Source organism: Salvia hispanica, chromosome 1, assembly GCF_029641045.1.
Source record: "Salvia hispanica isolate PSC_SH4W2 chromosome 1, Shi_PSC_v1, whole genome shotgun sequence".
Taxonomy (NCBI): Eukaryota; Viridiplantae; Streptophyta; class Magnoliopsida; order Lamiales; family Lamiaceae; genus Salvia; species Salvia hispanica.
This window is the reverse complement of record NC_142692.1, coordinates 52,831,440-52,844,778: the sequence shown is the minus strand read 5'-3', so window position 1 is coordinate 52,844,778 and position 13,339 is coordinate 52,831,440. Positions and strand designations below refer to the sequence as shown.

The following is a 13,339-nucleotide window of genomic DNA, read 5'->3' as shown; positions in this document are numbered from 1 at the left end:
AATTAAACTAGTGACATAATAATTGTTTGAGTCCAATTTTATAAAATCATTGTCTCGACAAAAGAAATGAAAGCAAAAAATTTTCAGGGTCCGCAAACTATGTCCTTTCAAGAATAAATAAAAAGATAGAAAAAGTTAGAGTTTTACATGTAGTTTGGGAGATTGGAGATAAATTAGGAACGCATATATATGCATATAGCTATATAAAAATCAAGTTCCATATACGGCTCTTGTTGACAGTATTGTTGTATCCGTTGACATAGAAATTCAACTCACTTATAACCATAGATATGACATAAATAAAGTTTACAGTTTGTATCAGATATATGATTGGTATTTGATTACATCCGTGAATTTATGTAATGTTGTTTAAAAAATTTAGAAAACAAAGAATAAAGTAGGAAATATTAAGTGAACAAAGAACAAATTTACGTAATGTTGTTTAAAAAATTAAGAAAACAAAGAATAAAGTAGGAAAAATTAAGCGAACAAAGAACAAAGTAGGAAATAAAATAAAGCTCCTATTCTAGGATACACAAACATATACTGAAGGAAAGAGTGTCGTTTTTCAGCTATTTTTTTAACCATTTTCACTTTGCATAATTCACAAATTGACAACTGATCGCATGAAGAAGAAAAGCTCCCAAAAATGCTCCCATATGATCTCATCTCAATGTGCGTAAACAACCTATGCCGAGGGAAAACTGCTATCGGAACATGTAACAAGTTCGATCCAAGAACTCGAAACACACGAAACTCTCTAAAACTGCTCGACAATCAAGCCTTTGGCTTTGTTTCTCAACGAGTCTTCTTGGCTTTTGCCAACTTCTTCTTCTTCTTCTTAACAGCTTTTGGTACTTTGTTCTTGCGCGACTCTCTCTTTTCTTCCTTCACTTTCTTCTTGTTCTTCTTTCTGGCTGTTTTCCTCTCTGCCGGCGTCTGCTTATCACCATCAGAAAAGGAACCGTCTTCTGAGTCAGACTCAGAGTCCCCCTCACTCTCCTCCATTTCTTCTTCTTCTTCTTCTGATTCTCCTTCGACGTGGCCCTCATTTTCAAGTTTACCATCGCATTGCTGCTGCCCCGATTCTACTTGCGAAGAATTGTTCACAGTAAGGGCCGACTTGAGACCTGTGATCGTCTGATAGTACATTTCTCCGGTGTCCTTCCCACTGATAATACGTTGCACGTCCTCCTCTGCGTGCTTTACATCATCCAGGGTCTTCGGAATGTATGTCTGGCAACAAACAGCAAATTATTTTGTAATTTGCAACATTGCTAATATATGTTCAAACGCCAGAAATAGGTCAGTTTTTACCACAATATGTGAAGATGTATCAAATAGGTAGGTTTTACCAGAATATTTGAAGATGTATATGAAGAGGTGTATGAAATCACAAACCTGGACAAATACTAAATCTGCGATTTCTTCTTCAGCTGAGATCTCATTGCCTCTAGCTAAAATCTTTTTTTGCACCTATCGATTAGTGCATATAAACAAGAGGAAGAATGTCACAAGTCGTTAAAGAGATATGAGTTCAGATTGCATCTGTTTGGGTTGAAGTTTCTGTACCTCTTCTAGATAACTATCCACAGAGTCATCATCAATAGTGGGATCAACTATAAAATCAAACAATTCCCGTATTGTCATAACAGCAACCCCATGTTTCTTGAAAAAATCCTGTATGCAAGTGAACAAGTTATAAAACTCGGTACATACAACATAAAGTAAACAAGGAAAGTGTAACCAAGGGAAATAATCGGGAGAGGCACATACTGAAACATGGATACAATCCTCTCGAAGGAAATCAAGGGCATGAGGATGGTCGAGATCAACTGATTGTGACACATCAATAATATACAAGTGGCCCTGCATAATACAATAAATCAATTAAACTAGTAATAGATGTATATGTTTGGAAAATGGTACTTATTCTGTTATTCAATATGAGAAGAAAAGAAAAAAAGATTACCTCATAATAAAGTATATTATACTCACTAAGGTCTCCGTGCACTAGCTTACATTTCTGATATAATGTCCGCATCGACATAATCATCTGGCATTGAGAAGGTAAAGGCAGCAGTCAGTTTTCTATTTACTTATTTATTTCAGAAAAAAAGGAACGGGAAATATTTTAACAGGCAGCAGAAATGACCTCAACATAACATTCGCGTAGCTTGTCGTCAGATAAATCAGCAGCTTTGAGCCTAGGAGCAGCCCAGCCTGCCTTGCCTGTGTTGGAGAAATAAAAAATCAAATTTAGGCATCACGCTTTTGCTGATAACCAAATCTGACAAAATTTATGAGATGAGATATAGATACATGCAATATAAGTACCACAATCACCAAACACAGCAAAAGTACCTATAAATTCCATCACCAGAACATGGAGTCTCAAAAGTATTGGAACTGGACACCGTATTCCTGCTGCTCTTAGCCTTCAGGTTTAGGCAGGAGTTGAAACAAATCAGAGAAAAAAATTAGTTTCACTGCATCAATTCCTTAAGAGTTTTCTTGAGGCACATCACCATGTTTAAAGGGAATCTGCTGCCGATTGAAGTGCAGAACAGAACTCGCAATTTTTTCTTTATTTTAACATAAAGGAGCAATGCAGAATTTCAGAAGATTACCTCATGAGATTCCTCATTTCTTTCTCAGCCCATGTTTTAACCATTTTTCGAGGATTGTGCTTGCAGTATCCATGTCTAAATCTGTAGTCTCCTTGTACGTAGCGATCCCTATCCCTGTTGGTTCCAAGAGGAGATAAGATAAACGCCATTATTGGTGAACTAATCACCTCCACACAATAGTTGAAGGCAAGCAAGACACAGGAAACATAAGAACATATGAAGATTTTTTGAGGGAAAATAATTAACAAAAATAAACATGTTAATTGCAAGACCATCCCCACTGCCCAACATCCGCAAGAAGGAAACCAGTAAGTGATTCATTCCACAAATGTGAAAAATAGTCGAAGAGTTAATATGACGATTTTCCCTTTTCTTATTCAATCTAATAGTTCAAGTACATTTTCATTCTATAACGAGTTTTATAGCAAGGGGCATAGAAAAAGTTACTGGGGATGAACCAAAATGGTCACATACTTGAATACAAGGACTGATGTTTTGTAAACCTTGATAGCAAGCTCCTGACCATCGGATTTAGTAGCATGATATACATTGGCCTGTTGGAGCAGAGAAGAAAGTAAAAAACAATATGAGGCTCAAAGTTCAACTTTCACCTTCACTAAGCAATGAGATAAAAAGCTCAACCACTTGGGACTTCCTGGATAATACACATACACAATATGCAAGACTGTTGCAAAAATAAGAATATTAAAAGAATTTTATCCAGAAAGGAGTGTTTGCACTTACTTCTTTTCCAGTGGAAATGCAGCCATTTATGTCATTAAAGATACCCTTGTTAAGCATCTTGAATAAAACCATACGGGTTCTAGGGTCAATTGCCTGAGAAGAGATTTCTAAGTATAAGAGTATAGTTCCAATAGAAATGCAATTGATACCATCCTGCTACTCCGTGATGACTCCATCACAGTAATGTCATGCAAAATGTTGCAACAATCAGCTCCCAAGAATGAAATTAATTGTCAATAAACAAGGAAGCAGACCTAAGAAAAAGATCTAAAAGCCCGCACATTCAATGTTTTTCTACCAAACACGATATACCTGCTCGACTGTTGCGCGATCTGCTTTCTCAGTTGTCCTTGTTTTACCAATAGCCATATCGCGAACACTGCCACGAATTGCAGTGGTAACAGAGTTTGACATACCAACATCAAACCTTCCTTCCCACTCCTGCACATCATCACAACCAATGAGCACGATATGAAACTAAAAAGCAGACAAGCAATCACCAAAATACTCCGTATAAAACATCCATAACAGTTTCTAAATGCCATAAAGGGTACACTCAAAAGTCCAATTTGAACAACACACACAATGGCACAAATACATATACAAGATAAACTACACTTAAATGTTTCCAGAATCCAATTGCAATCCGAAAACACAGAACCTGGATAATTCATCAATCATGGAATACAAAATTCCTGAAAATCAGCAGAACACAAACACTACACGCCACAAATTCAACAAAAATGCAAAATAAAAAGACAATCTTTATCCCTTGAGGTCAATACCTCCAAAGGCGAAGCCCTGATGTGATTGGCAACTTTCTGCGACTTATTTGATATGGGCTGAAGAGAAGAGTTGTTCGGGCGAGAGTGGAGCCCACCGTGAGCGTTGGGGCGGCGCGTGTGCAGCGGCGTGAAGGATCCATCAAGTATTCCGCCCTCCGCATCTTCTCTCGCGTCCAGAAAGTCCAACGCCTCCGCTATTTCCGAGTCTGATGATAGGTAAAACTCATCGTCGTCTTCCTCTCCGTCCCACTCCTCTTCTCTCTCTATGCCATCCAAATTTGCTTTTTCTTCTCCCTCTTCCTTCATCACTGTAGCCGTTTCACAGCTTGCTTCTCTGTCCGGTTTACCAATTTCGTGTCCATCTTCCTTCACTATAGCCGTTTCACAGCTTGCATCGCTCTCCTTTCCTATCATCTCGCCGCCAATTATCTTATCTTCGTCTGTATCCCAATTTTTGGGGAAAATTACAAAAGACGACTGATTTCTTCAGAAATTTTTTCCAAAATTTGAATCTACAGTGTTCCAAATTTTACTGTGATTTTTCGCAATGGTGTGAAGCTTCAAGCTTTTAAATATTTCTTGAATGGAGGTTGGGGAAGTTCAGGCGTGAGGAGAATGGATAATTTTCTAGGGCTTTTTCTTCAGGCTCGTTTCCTCCTTTTCTATTATTAGACCCGACAATAAAAATAAAAATAAAAATAAAAATAAAAATGAATATAAAAGCCCACAACTTATTACATAAAAAAATCTAGCGATACAAGTATAATACGGAGTAATAAAACACTCCATTTGTATCATATTCCGTTTATTTAATTTTTGGGTGTTAGTGTAACCTACATTCCAATAAACTTTCTTCCTCTATTTATTTTTTAAACCATGGATCATGTTAATTTGTTGATAGAGTCAAATGTTTTTAAGAGATATAAACAATTTAATTTGAATGGTACTATTTAATTTGGGTTAACTTTATAAATGATTACTAAACTATAATATTAAATTTTATATTTATATCATTTTGAGATTTAACTTAAATTTCTTCATTATTTTAACTTAAAATGTCGTCATCCCAACAACTATATCCTACAGTAGCATCAAGAGTTATATGTACGAGTGGATAGGTATTGGCTATTATGACAACCATTTTTTTTTTGTCCTGGGAACAATACACAAATATATAATAAGTAGTACTAGCGATTTATTATGAAGTTTTGTCAGATATTGGTATGTCTCACGTATTTTGAAATTAACCCAAATATATAATAAGTAGTACTAGCGATTTATTATGAAGTTTTGTCAGATATTGGTATGTCTCACGTATTTTGAAATTAAGATATTAAATTAGGAAATTTCAATTTTTCTTAATTGTCTCGTCCATGCACAAAATGTCATTTTTTATCGATATTCAAACGATGTGTTTCACTAATTTAAGTCTTTTTTTATTATATTCCTCTTCTTATATGATTGAAATAGTGTCATTTTTAACATTACAAAAAAATGTCGATTTGTGCATAGATGAGGCAATTAAAGAAAAATAAAACTTCATATTTGATTATCGTCTAATCTTAAAATTTGTGGATCATACCAGAATTTGATCAAAACTTTAAATGACTATTATCTCTTGTATATAAAATATCTACAAAGTAAACAACATTACCATTGGTAGTATTAATAGTATTAAAATGCAAATGATTAAGACTTTCACTACAGATAAGTGCACCAGTGCAATTGGTTCTTGTATTCTCACTTCAAGCAAAATTAATATCCTGTATAAATATTTCTGTATATATACACATAGTATATAATACAGTAGCATTAAAGTACTAAACAATCCACACACCTAAAATGAATGAAAATAGTATAGGTATCTTAAAATTTATAAGAATACACACTTAAATTGACATTTAGAGAGGTGGGAAAGGGACAGATTTACATCACCAATAAGCAGATACACCTAAGTTCTCCTAAACCCAGAAATATATACTCCATTTCAAGAGTTCTAGTAATGGAGGAAGAAGGTACAGCAACCCAAACTCACAGCCAACTACATTTTCTGTCACACTGACCTATCTGGTCTGGGTGATGATGACTTGGCTCTAGCAAATTCAACCAAGTCTCTGAAAAGAGCATCATCAGACTTTTCTTGCTCGGTGGCACCCGGTGGCGATCTGAGCGACATATTCTTGGTCTGCCCGATCAGGCTGTCAAAAGAGGAGCCAGAAGACCGACTACTTGAGCTTGATGCACCGCCACCATTTGCGTCTCTTTGCTTGAAAAACTGCTGCCTCTGGCTATACCTGATTGGTGGCGGAGGCAGAAGGTGGTTACCTGCAAGTGGTAAGGGATCCGCATATTTGCTCGTTGCAGCTGCTCCGTTGAGTGCTTGTGGTGTTGGAGCAAGTGCGGATGCTGTGGGGTTGATGAAATCGTCGTCAGAAGATGAAGAATGCGTTGGACTTGGTGGAGGGAAGGATTTTTTACTGCTTGAGTGAACCGGAACAGCACTAGACGAACGCTTGTTGTCACTGAGATATCCAACTTTGCCAGAATCTGTGCTAGTTGGTTTTGTTGGAGGAAGAATAGGGCTGCAATGTGCAGGCTCGGTCTTTCGTGCTTGCCCTTTCAATACATCCCTCGATGATCTGCAAATTTTAACGAAACAAAACATTATAAACTTGGAAAAAGTAGTCTCGTTACGCAGAAGAATTTGTTTTAAACCTGCACATCAGCTGAGAAAAATCGTCTTCTGATTCTTCATCTTCGTGATCCACATTCATAAGAGGTGCAATCGGAGCTTCTATTTTCCCCACTGGAACTGGGGGAGTTCCACGGGCAATATCATCATGGAAACGAAGAACTCCCTGCAAGCTGTCATTCAACGCTAATCCTCTACATAGAAGGTTTTCGTCTCTGCAAAAGGCAGGAAAAGTTGCAATTTACCTTACAACTCAGCCAACAGCTATGCAGAAAAAGAACTTTAGAATCTTACGTGGTCTCATTCACAAGAACTGTGACACGTTTTTGGAATGAACGACACTGATCTACCAAGTCGACAATGATCTCGTCCTTCACTCCCTATGGTGATGATAAATTGATTGAGTTACAAAAATCACGAATCAGTTATTCACCAAATATTAATGGAGTGAAAAAAAGGATAACATAATTCAACCTGAGAATTATTTGGATCCAAGGCGGTCAGCATTTCCATAAGAACGTCAGTGAGTCCCTCAGCAGTCTGAATCTCCCCCAGGCTGAATGGTGAAAACAAAAACATGAAAATTCATGTTTTGATCAAAAGCATCTCAAGCATTTGAAGTGACTCACAAAGCGAAAATAAAACACCATACGTAAAATAAGAACAACTAGAGTAGCATGTACCTGAGTCCAGAGGCATCAGATTCCAACAATGATCCAATGCCTGCATCCTCACATGGGAAAGTAGTCTCAGATATGGTATGTGTTTTTGGTGGTTCGAACAATGTTAAACTGGCTTCCTCTCGGGGTGGAAATTCAACACCAGCAAGCTGCATATTTTTGAAAAAAACATATAACGCCAAGCCTAGAAGAATTCAGATAAATAAAACCAGACTCGATAATGTTCGTGGTTCATTCCTCAAAAAGAGAAGGAAAAACCACAAGAAAACTTGTTCCCGCAAGTAAAAGACCCTATGCCACCTAACTAGTCCCTCACTTCTCTTCAGGTATCAACGTCAAAAACTGACAGCATAGAGGAATATAAAAGTGCCCATTCATGGAGCGCAGTTATAACTTAAATACCAGGGATTACTCTACTCTACACAATAAAACGACCTTAAAATAACAAAGTGGACACAGCTCTAGAGTAAGATAAGATAAGTAAGAAACAAGGAGAGACTTTAGTCACCTTCAGTTCATTGTAAGCAGAAAAATATTGGGGAAACCTTCCACTCATGCCGCCTAAAGCTTCTTGCCAAGTATCAATCAACACAAGTATCTTCTCCCTCACATTTAAATCAGGCTGAAACATGCATTATAAGAAAATTGAGATCCATTCAAGAATATACAAGAAAAGTTGCGCATAAAAAGGATACAGTACCTTCTTTTTTACAATTTTGACCATCTCACGCAGAATATCCCGCTCAACAATAAGCTGAAATATAAGCTCCCCGCAGTTTTTGCTCAGAGTATCTACCACCTAAATTATGTAGCAGTAGACGCCTTTTTTAGCTGAGATAACTCAATCGTGATGTAGACCATGCACAAAGAACATATATGTATAGAACCAGAATTAACCAAAAGAATGAATAAATCGATATATAAGAGACGTACCATATCTTTAATGTACACTCAATAAATGACATGCAAGTAATTCCATCGTTATGTTGGACAAGCAATGGGAGTCTCTTATTTCTAAGACCCTTCTTAAGCCAAAAAAAGAGGGCATAAACCAGTTATGTCAACTTTTACAACAATTCTTTGCATGCTTGGAAATGCAGGGGTGTAAACTTATCAAAGAGAAACATCACTTATTAACTTGGCATAACCATTTAAGTGGATTGAGCAGGCATTTCTCTCAGAACCCAGAAAAGTTGAAGAAATACTTACAAACAGTGCAAGGAGCTGAATTTTAGGGCTTTTACTCCGCAGTCTTTTCTTGATTATCTTTAGTGCCTCCTTCGCCTGCCTGATATTTTTGATCCAGATATGATATTAGATCCAGAAATTCACCTCATCCACTCAAAACAGAATTTCAAAACTCAAAAAAAGGCAGATAAGAGTATTTGATCTCACATTCTAATCAGTTATCAATTATCATCACCAAACAGTTTAGCAGTTGCAACTAAAGCAGATTTGCAAAGGAGAGCAGTAGGTATACCTAGGATCCATATTTATCGTATCGCAAAGCTCGATATTTACTGCCCAATCTGGAGCAGCCAGCTTGTCACTGGTAGCCCTCTCAGCAACCGCTGCCCCATTAGCCATATGCTACCTGAAAACAAACCACATTGATCAATACAATGACATGAACAAACAAAATCAGATTGAAAGCACATAGCATGAAGACAATCAGTAAACAGAAGACATGATTAACCATTTTTAAAGTTACAGCCAAACTATCATGAGGAAATAATCAGAATAAGATTATGTCAAAAAATGAAATATGAAACCAACAAGTAAAAGCATACTGTATTAAACACCGGATAACATTCTAATTCTACTCACTTTAGCTGCAACTCGACAAATTAGTATATGAAATTCGGGTATAAAACTAACCAGTCTAGTTCGAGAATGAAAAGGGGGGCTCCCGAAATCGGAACTCAGACACCAAGTCAAAATTGAAATAAAACCAGCTGAGAAATCCTCAAAAGATCATTCCTTTTTCAAGAACACCAAGTTGGAATATGAAAACATGAGATCGTGAACATGGGAGCGAGAGAATCCAAGAAAGGTTGGATCTTTAGAGGAATGCAGGTAAATGGAATCCTTCCAATGTCCAGTCCAAGAGAAGAGAAAGAAAGAGAGGAAAGAGCTGTGGAAATGGAAATGGAAATGGAAATGGTCTAAGGGCTTGTTTGGTACGAATGAAACGACTGAAATCATTCACTTGGCAATCCACTGCTAATTTCCGATATCTTATTCCCTCTTTTACTTTTCAATATTTAATTAATAAGGGTAGTGGTTCAACTAATATTTAGTATCAAATAACTACTTATAATATATGCATATATAAAATGTGAGTTTAGATAAAATTTATATAATTATGATTAGAATTGTTATATTTTAATTTTTAATGCATAATTTGTAAAAATAGGAGTAGTTAAATTCCAAAATTTTCTGCATTCACATTTCACTATATAAAGGAAGACAGAATATATAATTAAGCATGGAATGCGAAATGTTTTTTTGCTATTCATCTCTTAAATTTGTTTTTATATACTATTTTGATTTATGCCATATTCAGGCTTAGATTTATAGATTTAGACTCACAAGATTTAAAATCAGAAGTAAAGATTACGATATTTTGCTTCAATCTGATCTTGAATATGTAATGATATTTTTTAGTATTTTATTTTTGTACTGTATAATATGAATCGTGTTGGTTTTAGTAATTTTATTGCAAATTGTTGATAAAGACTTTGTTTAAGGAGACTCAAATTTTGAATTTATATAAAAATAAATTAATGATTTGTGCATCACACACAAGCGGACACATCATCCAATTAGAATATACAAATATTTGCGTAATAGTTAACATAGTAGTAAATCTTTTAATTCAGTGGGTTAAGTGGTCCACAAATACATAAAATTTCAACTAATTTATAAATTGTATGCAAAATGTATTTTTGGATGAGTACATAAAAATTTCAATTTGTTTTAGTGGAGTAGTAAATTATTTGAAGTTGATGTAGTGGCCGCCGTGATTTGCCTATGTGGACTCGTCGTCCGACAACAATTCTATGACGTCCCAAATTAAGAATATTCTCAACCCTTACAAACTTTAAATTTCTAAAATTTCATTTTAAAATAAATTGAAAATAAATGATGACCTTTTATAATTTTCTTTTTTCTTTTTCTTTATAAACAGAATACAAACCTCGAGCTAAGATCCATCTTTTACGACACACACACATATATCATAGTTAAAGAAGGGTTACTTGGCTTCATAATCTAAACACTATACACTGGAATATAGTTTTTGAAATTCGACATTTTCTACATTTATTAATTTTCTATTGAATTAGAAATTTAGACGTCTTCTTGGAGTTTTCAGTTGACTTGACGACACTGTGAATATTTTTAAGATTAAATGTAGTACTAGTATGATTTTTTGTGGTCTCTCAAAATAATAGAAATTTATTTACAATGTATTAAGAGGGCGGTTATTTCGACTAATGAGATGGATCGATGAAATATAAGATTGATTATTTAAAAATTACTATCATTTAAGTTAAAATTTTACTAATTATTTAAAATGATCGAGATTTATGAGTGGGAACACAATAATAATTATAACTATTTTTAAAGAAAAAAAATGATCCGAGTCAATTTGTGGAGTATGATTCACGCGAATAACTTCGTGATGAAGGCAATATACATAGGAAAAGCTTTGGATAGTGGTAATCAACTGACACGCTACGGCCCTTTTGCTTTTAGATTATTCGACGCATCATTAATTTTAAATTCCGTCCACACTAATTAATTTATGTTATACAACGATAAGATCCATGTGTGAATATGAGTTAAAAAAAAATTCAAAACCATAAGCAAATCTGGAGCTATATATCAATTGGGTCGGATTCAACTGACTACTAACCGATTCATAATATTGTTACGAATATAAATATCAATGATTAAATAAATATAGAATAACTAGAACCTTCAAAAATCATTCAAACATCAAGTTATTGAATAAGCTAAAAATGCATCCCATCAAATAGTAAACTAACATAAAATAATTAGAACCTTCAAAAACAAAGCAATAAGCCGATGAATAGCTGCAATAATTCGATAAAAAAACGCATTGAAGAAAACTCATTGCTGATACTCAACTACAAATAACAAAAACAGACTCCAATAAAAAAAGAAAACAAAGAAATAAAAGCCCACCAAAATCATAACCTAATCCTTACTACCCTTTTCGCCTCAATAAAATCTGAAAGAGGGGTTACAAACAACTTTTATCTCTTAACTTTTACTTTATTAAATTAACAAATTTTGTAATTTCACATCATATACACAATAACAAATTTTACGTTCAAAATCTCTTAAATCAATGATATTAGAGGGGACATAAAGTTGATAATCTCTTGTCTTATTTACCTCAAGTGTCAGGTGGAAGTCTACGTTTATACTACTTTCGTCCTTAAAAAATACTTTCTCTGTCCCTTATAATTTGTCACCATTTGACCCGACGCGAATTTTAAGAAATGTAATAGAAAGTAGGTTGAAAAAATTATTTATAGGTGGATCCTACTTTTATATATTAGTTTTATAATAAAATATGAGTATGAATGAGTTAGTGGAATATGAGGTCCACTAAAAAAAATGGTAAAAGTGAAATGTGACAAATTTTTAGGGAATGACGAAAAAGAAAATAAGTGACAAATTCTCAGGGACGGAGGGAGTATAAATTTTTGAAACGCCGCAAGTTTTAATGCTTAGTTGGTAAAATAATATAGAAGAATTGGTAAATTAAAAGAGAGAAGAAAAATGAATAAAGTAACATGAAGAGAAAAAGTACTGGAGATAGAGTTAGTGGGTTGTGGTCACTTCCTAAAATAGAAAGTTAAGAGAGTTTCAATTTTTCAGAGACGACCTAAAATAGAAATAGTTTCTATTTTTAAGGGACAAGGTATATTTTAAGCCAAATGTTTGGGGTGTGTTAAATATCTCTTAAATCTTATCACATATCGACTTGATATTAATTTTGTCTCATCTATATAAGCATAGATAACTCTTCACCTTTTAAGGTCTTTTAAAGGAGTGAGTGACTCATTTCTAATACTCCCATCCGCCAAATGTCTCATTTTTCCTTTTCCCTCCGTTAGCCAATAGATGTCTCATTTCACTTTTACCATTTTTGCCTAATGAACCCTACATTCCAATAATCCATTTCACTCATATTTTATTATAAAATCAATATAAAAAGTAGGTCCACCTTCCACTAATTTTTTTACCCTGTCTTTTATAAAATCGATCAATTTTTAAAAATTCAAGTTTATAAAAAAACGGGACCCCTATTTGACAAAAGAAGGGAGCATTATACACTTAACTTTTTGGCCTACTTTACCTCTTAACTTTATCCTCTGTCTAACTCTCATGTTCCTCTTGTCTTTGTACAAGAGTTCTTACTCAATTCATAATATAATGCTTTCTCTGTTCTCTTATAATTGAGTCATTTTTCTATTTCAAAAAGTTCCTTCATAATTGAGTCATTTACATAAATAATAACTTTTTTCTCTTTTTTACTTTACTCTCTCTTACTTTATTTTCTCTACTTTATTCACCGTTTACTTTATTTTTTCTACCTTTTTCTCTTTCTTACTTTTTTTATATATTTATTTTAGGGGTGGCGAAATAGGTTATCTGCGGGTACCCTCACCCGACAAGTCGGGTACCCATACCCGATTTCAGCTAAATTTGTTGTCCCAATACCCGCCCCGCAACATATCGGGATTACCTGATACTCGTGTCGGGTATCCC

At 34.7% G+C, this 13,339-nt stretch overlaps 2 protein-coding genes across 2 annotated transcripts; both read right to left on the bottom strand.

Annotated features, from left to right (window-relative positions):
• Positions 1-493: 493 nt before the first annotated feature.
• LOC125223030 (uncharacterized) lies at positions 494-4,813 on the bottom strand. Its single transcript, XM_048125978.2, has 12 exons — positions 4,160-4,813; positions 3,687-3,815; positions 3,375-3,467; positions 3,105-3,184; positions 2,631-2,744; positions 2,365-2,438; positions 2,156-2,232; positions 1,973-2,056; positions 1,777-1,869; positions 1,573-1,680; positions 1,402-1,476; positions 494-1,236 (listed from the first exon to the last, which is right to left on the bottom strand). The coding sequence occupies exons 1-12, from the start codon at positions 4,571-4,573 to the stop codon at positions 799-801; spliced, it is 1,779 nt and encodes a 592-aa protein (XP_047981935.1). The 5' UTR covers positions 4,574-4,813; the 3' UTR covers positions 494-798.
• A 1,189-nt stretch (positions 4,814-6,002) lies between these two features.
• On the bottom strand, positions 6,003-9,730 carry LOC125219213 (TOM1-like protein 3). Its single transcript, XM_048121126.2, has 10 exons — positions 9,410-9,730; positions 9,012-9,125; positions 8,741-8,819; positions 8,232-8,330; positions 8,040-8,153; positions 7,535-7,680; positions 7,326-7,407; positions 7,146-7,231; positions 6,875-7,066; positions 6,003-6,798 (listed from the first exon to the last, which is right to left on the bottom strand). Exons 2-10 carry the CDS (start codon positions 9,116-9,118, stop codon positions 6,213-6,215), a joined length of 1,491 nt encoding a protein of 496 aa, XP_047977083.1. The 5' UTR covers positions 9,119-9,125; positions 9,410-9,730; the 3' UTR covers positions 6,003-6,212.
• Positions 9,731-13,339: the final 3,609 nt, after the last annotated feature.